The 14931-nt window shown below is 45.3% G+C and overlaps 1 protein-coding gene across 1 annotated transcript in view; it reads left to right on the top strand.

Moving 5' to 3' along the window:
- The window catches only part of LOC147905369 (thioredoxin-like protein CITRX, chloroplastic), a 55396-nt gene extending 40870 nt beyond the window's left edge, over positions 1–14526 (top strand). Inside the window, exons 3-4 of the mRNA XM_087379710.1 lie at positions 13860–13940; positions 14076–14526. Coding sequence (XP_087235836.1) covers positions 13860–13940; positions 14076–14192 — 198 coding nt within the window. The 3' untranslated portion in view covers positions 14193–14526. The remainder of the gene's footprint in view (positions 1–13859; positions 13941–14075) is intronic.
- Positions 14527–14931: the final 405 nt, after the last annotated feature.

Raw genomic sequence — 14931 nt, 5'->3', positions numbered from 1 at the left:
TTGCCCTTTTCATTCCTAGATGGTCTAGCCGACAAGGCTTGCACCATCCATCTAAGTTCATTTTGACCAGCGTTCACTTGAAGCTGCTGGTTCATGATCTGTTGTAAGGCATCTTCCAGCACAAAAATCCTACCCACCAGAGTAGGTGTTGTGTGGTGGTACACTTGTTGCGTAGATCGCACTCTAGATTCACCAGGATTTACCTTGGAATCTTGTCCTTCTGCCTCCATTCTTTCAAAAGGGAAAATAGAATATTTTTTTTTCACTTCTTTCTGCACGCCAAAACTCCAAAAGTATATCACACTTCAAATTTCCCTTTGCTGTACAGGAATAAATAGACTGCAAACTGAAAACTGAAAATTTGTATAGAAGGGAAAAAAGATGCCCCCTGGAAGCTCCACGTAACGCAGATATCCCGATTTATTTCCCTGGTCCTAAGCTAGCTGCAGATCAGCAAGTGTTCAAGACTGCTTCACGCCTGTCTTCTGAGATTCCTACGTGAACCGTACGTCCCTGCAATATCCCGGGGTCTTGGTCCCGAATTCCTTTGTGTGATACCAGGTATGAACCTGCGATGACGTCAAACAGCTGCGCCGTTCATCCATGCTACCCAAATAACCGCTGTATCGTCGTCCTGAAGGTAACCACCCATAATCCTTGCATGATGCCAACGGACGAGACAGCTAAACCCGTGACCACCTAATAGCAAACGTCGCTCGCTGTCACACGCCCAATACACCCTGCGCTCCCTTCATACGCAACTCGTATGAATCCCATCGTCCGGCTTGAGCGCTTTGATACCAAATGACACAGTAAATACTAATCTCTGCCTTCTTTTCGTCGAATCACGGGCACAATCACAAGCGATTGCATCCAGATTATCCTCCCAGCCTATCTCATGGATTGCACGCACACAAGATACGTAATTCCTTTTCTTCATGCCTATCCACAAGCCCACAAATCCCTAGATGGTTCCCTCCTGCCACATGTCATCATTTTAGACCTTTAGCTTGGTACACCATTTACCCCTCTCTTGGGGCACAATTAAAACATTTGCCCCTTGGCATTCTTACACATTTAGGTGCACCTAGGCCTGAGCACTCAGAACCACCTAGTCGATGCCAATACACCCTCACCTAAGACCTTGGCAGTTACTTCCCTTGACCATTTAATTTACGCACATAAAATATTACAGAAGTCGGTCCTCTAAGGGAAAATGCCTACCAATCTTTCCAAGGTCATGCTATCTCGCCTAGAGCATAACAAAAACCATGTATGTGGAAATTGACTTTATTGCTTTACCACATGTAACATCAGATACAAGGGAAATAGTTTCCCCTTTAATCCTGGCAACTAAACGCTGGTTTTCCCCTCTATGGATAAAACTCAGCACCCTCTTAGGGTATTCTATCGTTACTTCCTTTCGATGGAACCACGGTGTACCAAGTACAACATCATGCTGCTTGAGAGGAGAAATTAAGAAGTCCTCCTGATCTACATAGCTCTACACATGGACACGAAGCTTTCCAATCAAAGGAGTAACTTGCACTGGATTTCCCTGGAACATTTGATCAGCATCAAGAGCTGTGCCTAGCTCTTAAGTTTTAATCCCTAATCTCAGGGCTAAATCTTCTGATATAAAATTGTTTGTAGACCCGGGATCAAAGAGGATTAATGCTTGCTGATCTCTTATCTTTCCCCATGATAGCAAAAGTTCTTTTTCCTTTGGGTCTGAGGTACTACCCAAAACATCTGGGGCTGCTCCCACCATTGGGCTCGGTGGTTCTTGTGGCTTTTTCTGCTCCTTAGAACTCGAAGGCTTCTCAGGGCACTGGGCAGCCATATGCCTCTCTTTTCCACATCTAAAGCGTTTCCCATCTGTGCTGAATTCAGCTATCTGTTCAGGAGTGTATGGGGATATGCCTTTATATGACTTTGTAAGCTGAGTACCCCTCGGTTTCTGAGGCTGAAACCCTTTCTTTTCAACCTTGAGATACTCTTTCTTTTCTGATTTTGAAAAATCAGTTTTCTTCCTTTTAGCAGTTCCTGCATGCAAGGATAGCACTGTGGATGGATCTTGCAACGGCACGAGACTAGCTACTGAAGCTGAATGCATAATGTCTTGAATGTTCTTGGTCCCCGAAGCATTCACCACTGCGTGGATTTTTGGACTGAGACCTGCTTTGTACTTTCTCATTTGGATTCTTTTGGAGATCTTTTTGAAAGGTGCAACCTGCAAATAAGCATCCCAAAACTTTTGGTTGTACACATCCACCGTATCTCCTGCATCCATATGTAAACTGTCCCAATCTTGAAGAACATGATCTCTAAACTGTTTAGGCATGAACTGTTGATAGAAGGCTTTCTTGAAGCCCTTCCACCTCTTTGGGGCTGACCCATCTGTGGTCTGTGCACTCCACCATGCACTAGCTGTCGTTGTCAAGTGCAAACTGACCATCCTCAACTTGGAGGATTCTGAAAACTTTTCTGTACCGAATGCAGCATCAAACTGTCTAATGAACTGCAATGCTTTGTCTGTATGACCATATTGTCCATTATAGGTCATAAACTTGACAGATTTACCTCCATCTTTGAATTCCTTGGTCTCTTTGGAAGACTTGCTCTTCCTAGACTTCTTGTGTTTCCTTCTTTTCCTGGATGGTTATCTGATAAAGAAGAAGATATAGAAGTCAAGCTCAAGGTAGACGGTGAAGGACTTGGAGATCGATGATGATGCCTTGATCTCTTCCTGCTATGAGACCGTCTCCTATGAGATCTCTCTCTCTCTGGTTGTACACGAGAGTGTGCCTCTGGCATTGGCACATCATAAGCTGCATTAGGCATAGTTTCTACTTGAAACAAATGCTGAGCTCTTGGATCCCTTCTGAGATGTTCCATCTCCTGCATACGAGTGCGTACCATCTGCTCAAATTCTTGTTGAGTTTGCTGCACACTTCTATGTCTTGGATGTGCATCCCTATCTTGCGAATCCCACTGGATAGGTGATTGAGCCATTATCTTACAACTCGTATGAGATCTGTAAGTTTCTCACACACTGTGTATGCAACTGATGCACACTGCCTTTGCTTTTCAAAGAGAAAAATTACCTCAACAAGAGGTGTCTTGCATTCACAATCTATGCCAGTACCGGGCTGTCAACTCAAGGCATATATACCCACAGAGTGGCCAAAGCATAAACAACTGTGCTGCCCCTTTCTTGGTTGCTGCAAAAAGCACTCAGAATGCATTTGTTTAATGTGCCCAAGAAAATGGATCTCATGCATGAAAAATTCACTTTTCTTAGCATTGACAAGCAGCATATGCTTCCGGAGTTCCTCAAGAATAATTACCAAGTGCTTCTTATGTTCAGCCTCATCCTGAGAGAATACGATGATGTCATCGAAGAAAGTGCCAACAAAGGCTCGATGTTCTCTAAAAATCATGTCCATCATTCTGTTGAAGGTGGCAGGTGTATTGGTTAACCCAAATGGCGTGACAAACCAAATGTGGTATGAAATGCTGTTTTGTGAACATCCTTTGGCTGAATTCTAATCTGGTGATAACCACTCTGCAGGTCTGTACTCAGGAAATTACCACTAAGAATAGATTCTCTATACTCAGGATAGATGATATTTTGGATAGGTTACAGGGGTCTGGAATGCAGAGTGGTTATCACGCTGTAGAAGGGAACAGGGCGCCGGCGCGACACTGGCTAGAGCCAAGGTTTGGAACCTTAGGCTCCTGATGACATGGCACAAGCGCTGACATGGCAGTGCACAAGGACTTGCTGATGTGTCATGTGGACACGTGTCAGATGACGTGGCAGGCAACCCAATAGATGACGTGGCAAGACACGTGGTAGCTAGCCTAGACTGCCAGCAAGACAACTGAGGTAGCATACCGTTAAGCTAACCTCAACACACTTAGTTTCACACTGGTTTAGTTAGTCTGGCCTAACTTGACTCAACCAGACTAGTCTGGTAACTGTGACCAGACTGTGACCAATCTAGTTAGTCTAGTTGCAGACTAACCAAACCAAAACCAATCAGTCTGGTTAGTGTAACCAACTGGTTACTTCATCTGGTTACTGTCCCGAAAAAAAAAGGGACAGTTGCAGAGACTGTTTCTGCTAGCAGTTTTCACCTATCTGAGAGAGTATTTACTGTCAGAAAAAGTAGAAAAGCAGAGAAATCAAAGATTTGCAGAAAAAGAGTATGCATGCCCTTGAGCCGTGAGGGATGGACCCCGCCAAGGTAGAGGCCATCAAGAATTGGCCACACCTGAAGAACATCCATGAAGTACGCAGCTTTCGGGGCTTGTGCTCATACTACAGGAGGTTCATTCGGTATTTTGTAGAGATTGCATCTCCTTTACATGCCTCACAGAAGAAAGGGGCCACTTTCAGATGGGGTCCCAAAGAAATTGCAATCTACTGAAGGAAAAACTCTGCTCAGATCTTGTGATTATTTTGCCAGATCTTTGCAAAACCTTCGCTGTCCAAGTAGATGCATGTGGGAACAGCGTAGGAGGGGTACTTATGCAGGATGGAAGAGTCGTGGCATACGAGAGTAGAGTGCTCCAGGATGCTGAAATGAATTTTGGCATCTATGAGAAAGAGATGCTGGCTGTCATACATGCTCTTTGACTTGGAAGAATTATCTTTCGGGTGCTGATTTTCATGTTCAGATCATCAATCACTGCGGTACTTTCTCACTCAGAGAAAGTTGTTTGAGAAGCATATGAGGTTGGCAAATTTTCTTTCTATGTTTCATTTTCAGAATGTGCATGTGCTTGGGAAGAAGAATGTTGTTGTGGATGCACTCTCACGAAAGCCCACTCCAGATGCAGTGTCTATTAAACCACAAGTTTCAGCAGTTATCATTGCATATCATGATGAGCTTGATGCCATGAAGGATCAATATGCCCATGATGCTGATTTTTCACGTATTTATGATCAGTTGGTTGATGGACTGAGGCATGAGCACTATACTCTCAAACAAGGATTTCTGATGATGCATGGTAGACTGTATGCCACGAAATAGTTGTGGTCCAAAGTTTTGGCAGAGAGTCATGCTCCACCTATGCAAGATACAGAGGCATTGATGCCACCATCAAAGCTGTGGAGCACTATTTCTTTTGGCCGTCATTGAGGAAGGATGTCGAGGCATATGTCAGGACATGCATCACCTGCCAGAAGGTGAAATATAACAGACAGAAGCGAGTTGGATTGCTGCAGCCTTTACCTATTCTCGATCGACCCTGGCAGAGCATTGCCATGGATTTTATCTTTGACCTTCCTCATACACCATCGGGACATGATGGGATATGGACCATTATTTGCAGATTCAGCTAGCAGGCCCATTTATTCCCATAAGGAAGAAAATAACAGCATACTAGATGGCGAGACTTTTTATGTCTCATGTGTTGAAACATCACGGGATGCCTCAATCAATTGTCAATGATAGAGACCCGCGGATGACAAGTCTTTTCTGGAGAGGTATCTTTGAGAATATGAGTACCACGCTGAATTACTCATCCTTTTTTCATCCTGAATTTGATGGGCAGTTTGAAGAAGCCAACTCCACTGTCCTTGATCTTCTCAGGTGTTATGTTTCAGATCAGCAATCGAAATGGGAGCAACAACTCCACTGTCCTTGATCTTCTCAGGTGTTATGTTTCAGATCAGCAATTGAAATGGGAGCAATTTCTGCCACTTGTTGAGTTCGCTTACAACAACACTGTACACTCATCCACAGGCAAAGCCCCCTTTGAAATTGTGGCAGGAGAACAGAAGGTACCCTATTCTACATACGAAAGAGAAGATTTTTGAAGCGGACAGATTTGTGGAGAGCTTGGATGTTGCTTACTAGAAGGTCAAAACAGCCCTCCAAAAAAGCCAAGAGAAGCACAAACGGGCTGTTAACAGATAAGCATCGTTGAAGTTACTCTTGAAAGAGGACGATTGGGTTTTCAGAAAGCACGACTCAGGAAGATGAAAGGCAAGACCAAAGTGTACATCAAGCTGAAGATTAGGTATTATGGTCCTTTTCAGGTTTTCGAACGCATTAATGATGTAGCTTATAGGCTGAAGCTACCTGCCACTTGGACCATACACAATGCATGTAATGTGAGTTTATTGAAGCCTTTCCAACGTGATGTGCCTACTGAACTGCTTCATGAGGATCAGCCCGAGGTTTGAAGAGTTGGATGAAATCTTCGTTCCGGAACAGATTTTGGCACATATGGAAATAATAGTGAAAGGTAGAGTTTCCCGTCGCTACTTGGTGAAGATCGAGAATTATCTTGCACTGGATGCGAAGTGGATGGAGGAGGGTGACTCTACAGAGTTATCTCAGATTTTGTAGCTCTATCTGAACACGTATTAGCTTTCGCCCATTGCGGAACAGCCTCCTATAGGTTCAGAAGAGCAGAGTTCTGGAGCATTGCCTAGTGCTCGAGAGGAGGGTAGCACCTCTCATTCCTTGATTCAGACTGCTCATGTATCTGGAGATCGCTTAGTGGCATCGATTGTCTCGCTTGAGATGCTGCTTGTTGATAGTATTTCTGCCGTGAGGTCTCCCTGATGGGTGTTCATGACACTCGACATAGAGGATGCATTGATGTATGGATGGACTCTCGTGCTCTCCTAGCTCATATTATCATTGCAGGTTGTATTTTACAGATAATGTATATTCTGGTGGTATGTGCTATTTTTGCCTATTTAGTTTACTTTCACTGTAATTTTTTAGCAGCAACGTGGGTAGTTTTCTATTTTAAGAGCAGGGTATGTCACGGGGACGTGAAAAGTGATGTAAAGTATCTTTATAACTCAACCCACGCTTAACCCATGGTTAACCATGGTTAAGTGTAGTAATGGTTTGGCCGTGAGGGACTGGCTAGAGAAAGTGCACGCTTTCTAGAAGTTCCTAGGGACAAAGTCTAGGTATACCACTAGGTCCTAGGGACAAGGCAGAGGCTTTAAAAGGCGGGTCTAAAAGTTGGGTTCAAGGACAACCAACATTGTCCTTGGTATGGGGGTTAGGACTTTAATGAAGGGACAGATGGCAAGGAGGTGCCATTTGTCATGCATGTGTATGCATGTGCAAAACGCTGGTGATGTGCTTTTTCTAACTGTGGAATCTACTGCAAACACTCTCTCTTGCTCTCCCTCGCTCTCCCTCTCTCTACAAACACACTAGGGCCCAGGGCAATCATCGGGCTAGACCCCTCGAAGAATTTTATTCATGAAGAGAGAATTTGAGTACATAGTTGAGTGTAGAGCTGTCTATGTGAAATTGCTTGGGTCTTTAGCACCTCGTAGTACCTGTAACAATTAATAAAAGCGCACCACCATGGAACCAATTAATTGCTAGCGCTTTGCATGCAAATAAGAATCTGTGGACTAATCCTAGTCACGGTGGGTGTCCCCACTGAACACATGTGCACATAACAAATATTGATATTCTTGGTTGACCGGAGTCAATGCCCTTGATCATAATTAAGGGAGCTTTGACCAATGGTCGAGGTGCCTTAATTATGATCAAGTCTCTCCAACCGAAGCTGGCACATCTCTCCAACCGAAGCGAGCACAACTTGGTTAATCGTAGTTAACCCTCTTGGCACATGCCAAGTCTCGTTGACCGAAGTTAACACTCTCTGACCGTAGTCAGCTCTATGGTTCTCTGGTTAACTGCATTTAACTCTCTTGGTAATAAACCAAGTCTCCTTGACCGAAATCAGGCTTACTTGACCAAAGTCAAGTATCTTTGACCGTAGTCAATTCTTTGACCATTAAAAGAACTCTTTTGACCATAATTAACCTATATGAAAAACTCTTTACTTATTATCAATAAATGGTCAACTTCATGGTTGTTAAGACACTCGTGTCTTATGATAAGACACTTAAGACACGTGTCTTACCTTAAGACACCTTTAGACACTCTTTTTTTTTTTTTTTTTTTGGGTGGGTGGGGAGTAACAACACACATTGAGTTTGACTTAGCCATGCTATCATTGATGGTGACTTTGGATCTAGTAGTGGCAGTGACCTCATAGATTCAGATTAGGATGAATCTTCAGAGATTTGAGTCTTGAGAGTCGAAAGCTTCCTTTCAATTATATGTATCGAGATGCAGTTTTCATTCATGTCACATGTGACAAGATTCAATTGTCAGTTTAAACCTTAAAGTACTCAAAACTTGCGAGCTCTTCAGGCGTGAGTCTTAACTTTAACTTTTAAGACTTGAGTGACAAGTCTTGACTCTTAACTACATTGTATAAGTGCATTGTTTCTTCTTGCATTATTTAAGTGTAGCTTATTGTACTTCTAGAATCTAGCAGCTAGCTATGCTAGCAAGTTGTACATTTGTATACTTATACATATATTAATTAAATATTTATTACCACAATGGCGTGTCTTACATGTCTTATCTTTAAGACACTTTAGACACTCGTGTTTGAAGCGTGTCTAACGTGTCGTGTCTTAACGTATCTTACAACCATGGTCAACTTATGCTTTGACTTCGGAATATTTTACAGCATGGTGACAACATGCCCTTCCCCCACCTTCCATCTCTCTCCCCTCACTCTCCCAGAGGTGCTGGATGTTTTCAGTTGTTCTTGTGCAGTTTTTGAGTTGTTTCAACTGTTTCAAGCCTATTTTCAGCTGTTTTAAGCCTGTTTCAGCTGTTCCAAGGCTAGTACACATTTCTAGAAAGTGCGAGAAGTCATTTTTTAACTTTCTGAAAATTTTTGTATGAACTGTACGGACGCTCGTACGGTTGCCTCCAGCAGGTGCCCGAGGTTGTCTTTTGTTGTTATGGACCTTTCTGCACGTGTTTCTGGCTGCGTGGTGGCGTCAAGAGCTGTTCTAGACCAGTGCAGGCTGCAGGAGGAACTTTCCCTGTTGCTTTTGGCATGCTCTCTTAGAAGGACTCGTGCACAGATCCCAAGGCAGTCATTTCGGGGCAGATCTGTGGACCATCTTTCCTCTACAGCTCTTTCTTGTTCACCCTCTGCTCTCTACCTTCGTTACTCTCTTATCCTGATTGCTGAAGTCACTTGCACCTTGTGGGGGGCCTGTATAGAGGATAGGTGCGAGGAAGGGGCTCGCCCCTCTGCGAGAGAGAATGGGAATTGATTCCAGGTTCTATTTTTCTTTGTTCATTGTTGCTTTGCAGCTTTTTGTAGTGCATGTGTGTTGTTTGCAGTCCCTTCAAGACTCCTACAGGTTCTAGCAAGCACCCAGAGGCAAGAGTGTTCCTGTGGTAGGCCCAAGGAGAGTGTGGACGCATGTGATAGCCGGGAATCCTTCCCCTACGATTGAGGAGTGGCCTCACACTATGTCTTCCTCCGCTCTTACTGCTTGGCACGACATCTTCGCTGCTTTAGGGCATTCTTGTTGGGTTTCTTTCGCTTCACCTTGGTCCAGACCCCACTAGAAGGCTCTACCCATGGTGTCTGGGACTCCATCCATTGACCTGTCCCAGGATGTGCTCCCTTTGGTCGAGGTGTTCGTCGTTGCTCGGGATGTGGCTGAGGGGCATCTCTACTCTGTCCTCTTCTGCAATTCTTGGCCAGGTGTCATCCGCCGCTGTCTGAACTCACCACCATCTAGTGTCTCCAGAAAGATCTCCTTCGGGAGAGTCTCTAGACATTCCACAATCAACATGAGCTTGGGGACCCCATCATTTGCAACTACTGAGGCGGTCGTCCCAGGAACAGCTCCAACGCCGTGCAAAAGGCTCCCCCAATGGAGTGAAGAATGGGCTTGTACTCCTCGAGTAGCCTTGGGAATTGGAGTGTCACAAGGAAGTGAGGTACGTGATGGGTGGACTCCATATCATGAACCGTGCACCCATCATACCAAGGGAAAAGGTAAACTAGATGCGGGCCCAAAAGGATCCGGCTATGCTCCACTAGTGATCGAGTAGTGTGGAGGGAGCTGAGATGGAGAAGGTAAAAGCCCTCTTCCATAGATGGTGACCTCCTGAATGTGGTCTCCATCCAATGCTAAGCTTGCTTGGATCCAATCATGAATTTGGGTCTTGGATGGCGTGAGGCCAACAATCCTGCCTACCACGGCCCTGTCATGTAGTGATTCTACTGCTTTCTTCACTTGATATTTGTCCTCTGGAGAGAGAAGAACCTTAACGGCTTGGGGTAGTCGAGGGTGTTGCAATGTGAGCCTCTCTGGCCAAACCGCCGGTCACCACTAAGATTCGATCTTCAGAAGACAAGACACTCCGCTGTGCTGCGAGAAGGGATGTAAAAGGACAAAAGCAGGGAGGCTAGGAGACGGGAAAAGGCCTCCCATAAGACCCCAAAGGCTGAGAAGCAAGGCCAGCAAATGGAAGAACCCATTGAAGGTACGAAGGGGAGAGTCCATCTGAATCCTATTCCAAATAACTTAGAACAAAAAACCAGCAAGCCCAAAGGAGAGGGCTGGCTGTGGGCTGCTCCTTGAGGGATGAAAGGACAGCACCGAAAAAACCAAAAGCCTTGAGAACTCCTAGAAGAAAGCTCTCGAACCTGGAACCTTGCCAAGAAACCACCCGCCCACTTTGCGGCTGAGACTTGATGCACAGGCCTTATCCGCCCGCAGTGGCCTTGTAGAGGGCTGAGGCCTTGAAGGAGCCTCCTCTAACGGAGGGGTTGCACCCCCTAGAGGCAGCTTGGAGGGGGCAGCACAGGACTGTGCCACGCGTGCACCACACCCAAGTGAAGCCCGGGCGACTAGCAGGCCAGCTGCCAACCAGCTGGTTGGGCACGGCTGTGCCCAAGGGCACGAGGGGGGGGGGTATAGCCTGCGCCATGCGTGCGCCACACCCAAGGGAAGCACGGGCAACGAGCAGGCCAGCTGCCAACCAGCTGGTTGGGCACAGCTGCACCCAAGGGCACGAGGGGGGGTAATAGCTAGTCCACACAGCTGGCATGAAGGGGGGCTTGATGGGACTTCATGGTAGGCGGCAGTGCCAGCGAGGTGCAGGAAGAGGTCACAGGACGGCCAGGAGGAGCTCGGCGGCTGGCGAAATGGAGGCAGAAGGTTGGAAAGGGGGGGGGGGGGCTGAAACGAAGGATATGGAGCAGCAGTGAGCAAGCAGGGAGAAGTTGTGTGAATTTTTACCAAATGGTGATGGTCAACCAGCTTCTGGGAAAACAGTCATCTGGATCAACATGGCATGCCTACAGACCAAGAGATAAACACCTGCGACTATATTTCTACTCCAGCTCTAAATCTTGGCCAGAACCTGCTCCAAAACAGGTGTCTGATGATACGCCTCTGTTCCAGGGCTCCAGCCCCTGGATCCTCTACACAGACCTCCATATAGTCTGCTGGAGACCTCCAGTTGTTGCTGACGTCGGTGCCATGTCATCGCCTTGTTTTCCTGGCTGGTTTTCCTGTGTATACCTGCTCCCACCAATCATTGACAGCCATGTGGCACCTTAGTACCCCTGCTGTCCGCCATGGAGGCTTAGAACTGCCAGGGATTGCCATGAACCTGCTGACCACATGGCAGCCCATGTGCTGCCCATGTGGCAGCCCCATGTTTACATATTTTGTTGTGAGCTGGCTGCCTACATGGCAGTCAAAGTGCTGCCCATGTGGCAGCCACATCACTCCTTGGTTCACCCCCCCATGCTCTCCTCATATGGGGGCTTACAGATGGGGAGGTGACCACACAGTTTCCAACAATCCTTATCCAAATGGTTTTTATTGACTAACTAGGGCCATTAGTGGCTATATGATATTTACTAGACATAGACGGTCTTTCATGGCCTTCCTATGCTGATCATTATGTAACAAAAACCTTTTAGCAGTAGGGTCATTCGAGTCATTCTGCTCTCTTTGAGGACCGGAGGGTGAAAAATGTCCCTTTGTTTTGACAGAAGCCTTTCCAAAATGGTCAATTTGAAAGTTCTGACTTTTAATAGAAGCTAGATTTTGCTACAGAATCATCATACATCTGTTCTGGGCATCTCCTGTCTGTACTATAGGGACTGAGGGCTTCTTTGTGGGGTTAAGTCGGCCAATCTGCTTCCTACCCCCTGCTATAAATAGGGCACTTTGGCCCATTGTTTGTATCATGTAGTGGCACAGTTTCTGCCACTGTGTATCCATTCTGAGGTGCAGTTCTAGTTCAGTTTGCAGTCTAATATAGGCACAGATTCCAGCCTGTATGTGGAGTGTTTCAGGGTGCAGTTCTGCTCTGGGTTGTATCTTCCAAGTTGTGGTTTTTCTTATCAGTAAAGAGCAGAGGTTTTTCCAGTATGAGTTTCTTGCAGTCACTTGCAGTTCATTGTGCAGCACGCTCTCTCTCTAATCGCAGTTTCTTCTCTCTCTAATTACAATTCTGCATCTCTCTCCCATATGCATACTTCCACTGCATATCTGACAGATTGCATATGGCAAATATGGCTTGAGGCTGTCGATGCTGATCTGGCTGAGCTGGCACTATCTGAGCAGATGAAGAAAGTAGAGCGGTGTGCTATCCTGGTGTATGGTGAATGGCAGTGCAAGGCAGATCTGAGTGGACATAGGTGTACAGCAGATGTATAGGAGGGGTTTGTTCTGGAGCAGTTGATTGGCATCCATGGGCTGCTTTTTTTTTCTTCCTCCATCGTTTGTATTCGCCATGGAGCAGTTGATTGGCATCCATGGGGTGCTCTTTTTTTCTTCCTCCATCGATTTTCTTCCTCCATCTTTTTCGTCCTGTTTGAATCTTGTGTTGGCCTTTACTAAATCTTAGCAGGGTTGGCCTTGGAATAGCCTAGATCAGCCCAAGTCTGTCACTGATCTGGGACAGTTCAGCAGTCTATAGTCTGCCCCTCAGTCATCCATGCCAATAGCATCAACTTTGGGAGGCCGTTGAGTTTATCACAGGACTCTTTACGACCGCCGCCGGGCAGCTGGGCAGCCTGTATTCGAACAGGGAGTAGGAGAGGAGGGCCAGTCAGTTCCCCTCGACTCCATCCTTACTGGAAGGCCTGTGTCTGCACCTCTAAAAAGAGCAGCCTGCCTTCTCAGTTGTACTGTCTGCGTTTTGGGATAGCATAAAGAAATACTCTACCGGGGGCAGTGCTGGTTGCTTTCCACTATTGAGCCACCACTATATACACGTATGCACGTTTGTGTGATGTGAGTTGTGTGTGGCTTCAATGTCTGCATTCAGTCGTTCAGCATTAGTTTTCGTGTTTGTTACAAGTGATCAACCACATGCCTAATTTAGTTCTTTGACTGTGAAAAGGGTGACCATGTGTGCAGCGGTCTGAAACAAGGAATCTACACACACAGTCAGTAATACATGTGCACAAAAAATGAAATACATGCGCATTTTGACTAATAGCATGACACTAATGCTAGAAATGAATATGGTGGTGAAACTGGGTCTTACATAGCGCCCTCTGTGTTTGGAAATCTTAGGGATGGTCGAACTTTTTTATGCTTTGCTCATTGCCATAGCATAGCTTACATCCAAATACGATGGAAAATTGCCTCAGTGGTTTTGATTATATGACGGTTTGTTTATTTTGTGCTGTACAGCTTAATTGAATGTTGTATACTCGTCTTGTGTTGTATCCTGGGTAAACCCCCGAAGATTTTAAGAATCGTGAAATAGATCGTCCTACATGAGTGTGATTGCACTTTGCTCAGCGTGAATTAATTATTTGAATCAGTCACAGATGGCTAGTAACATTTGAACAGGCCCCTTAAGAATCATGGAATAGATAATTGTTGCAACAATTTGCTCAGGGTGAATTAACCATTTTCTCTCTGTAATTTAGTCACAGATTGGCCAGTAACATTTGACCAGGCCCCTTTCATTTGGTTAAACCCACAATTTTTGTACGTGCTGCAGCTGGCTGTGGAGTATGGTCACTATGTGAGATTTGTCAAGATTGATACGGATGAGGAATATGAGCTTGCCAACAAAATGCAGGTTTGATTATTCTTTTTATTCCTCTAATTGTTAGTGCATCTAATGTACACATAAAAGTATTTGTGTAGTGCATGAAGAACTAATATAGACTGATAGCATCATGATTGTTTTGTGACATTTGGAAAACTGGTTCAGGTTCGAGGCTTGCCTACTATTCTATTCGTGAGCAAAGATAGTGGAAAGGATGTGATTCGAGCAGAAGGTTTGGTCCCCAGGGATACTCTACGGAATATTATTGAAAACGATCTATGACTGGAGATGTAGCTTTTAAGCTTTGTGTGAGGTGGTAGAAACATCATATTTGGAATCGTTGAATTGCATTTTCCCCCTTTCCTCTTTTGGTGAGGAAAGTTTGGCTCAAGTCAAAGCAGTTGGGTTGTTACTTTTTATACCACCACTGTAATACAACTGGTGGGGCAGAAGTCAGTAATTCAAATCACACAATGTATTTGACAATCCTTGAAGTTGAAATCTTTGAAGCCAGAAATATGTTTAATTGGAACTTTTCTATTTCCATAAAGTTGACTACTGTTAAGCCTAACTTGGGTGTACTCGGAAGGAAGTATCAAAGGAAGCCATCATCTTATCAAATTTCCAATATAGTTGACTGTTATAGTGCTGCATTTTGGCACACACAGGGGCACTCAACCAGATCGTGTAACGCGCGTCTGCTAGGACCTAGCAAACTCCCTCCTTGCTATAGAGGGGAACCTTATGACAAGGTAAACTCAGCTAGTACACAATATCAACGCTTGGGCTCCCTCATTCATTCGGCTAGCCCCTTCTACAGCCATGGCTAGCTTTGAGGGTGTGGTCGGGGATGACTGTCGCCTAATACAGAAGAGCTTCCCCCGTTCTTTATACAAGTAATTTTGGAGACTCTCCAATACACAAGATAAAACACCCACCTAGTCACCTTTCATATTTCACACACAAAGCACAAGACTCGTTCCGTGAGATGGGTGGAGGAGGAGGCTCTCACTCACGACTA

The sequence above is a fragment of the Dipteris shenzhenensis genome, chromosome 1 (genome assembly GCF_047967505.1).
Source record: "Dipteris shenzhenensis isolate YYH24624 ecotype China chromosome 1, Dip_SZ_1.0, whole genome shotgun sequence".
Classification (NCBI taxonomy): domain Eukaryota; kingdom Viridiplantae; phylum Streptophyta; class Polypodiopsida; order Gleicheniales; family Dipteridaceae; genus Dipteris; species Dipteris shenzhenensis.
This window is presented reverse-complemented; position numbering and strand designations above follow the sequence as displayed.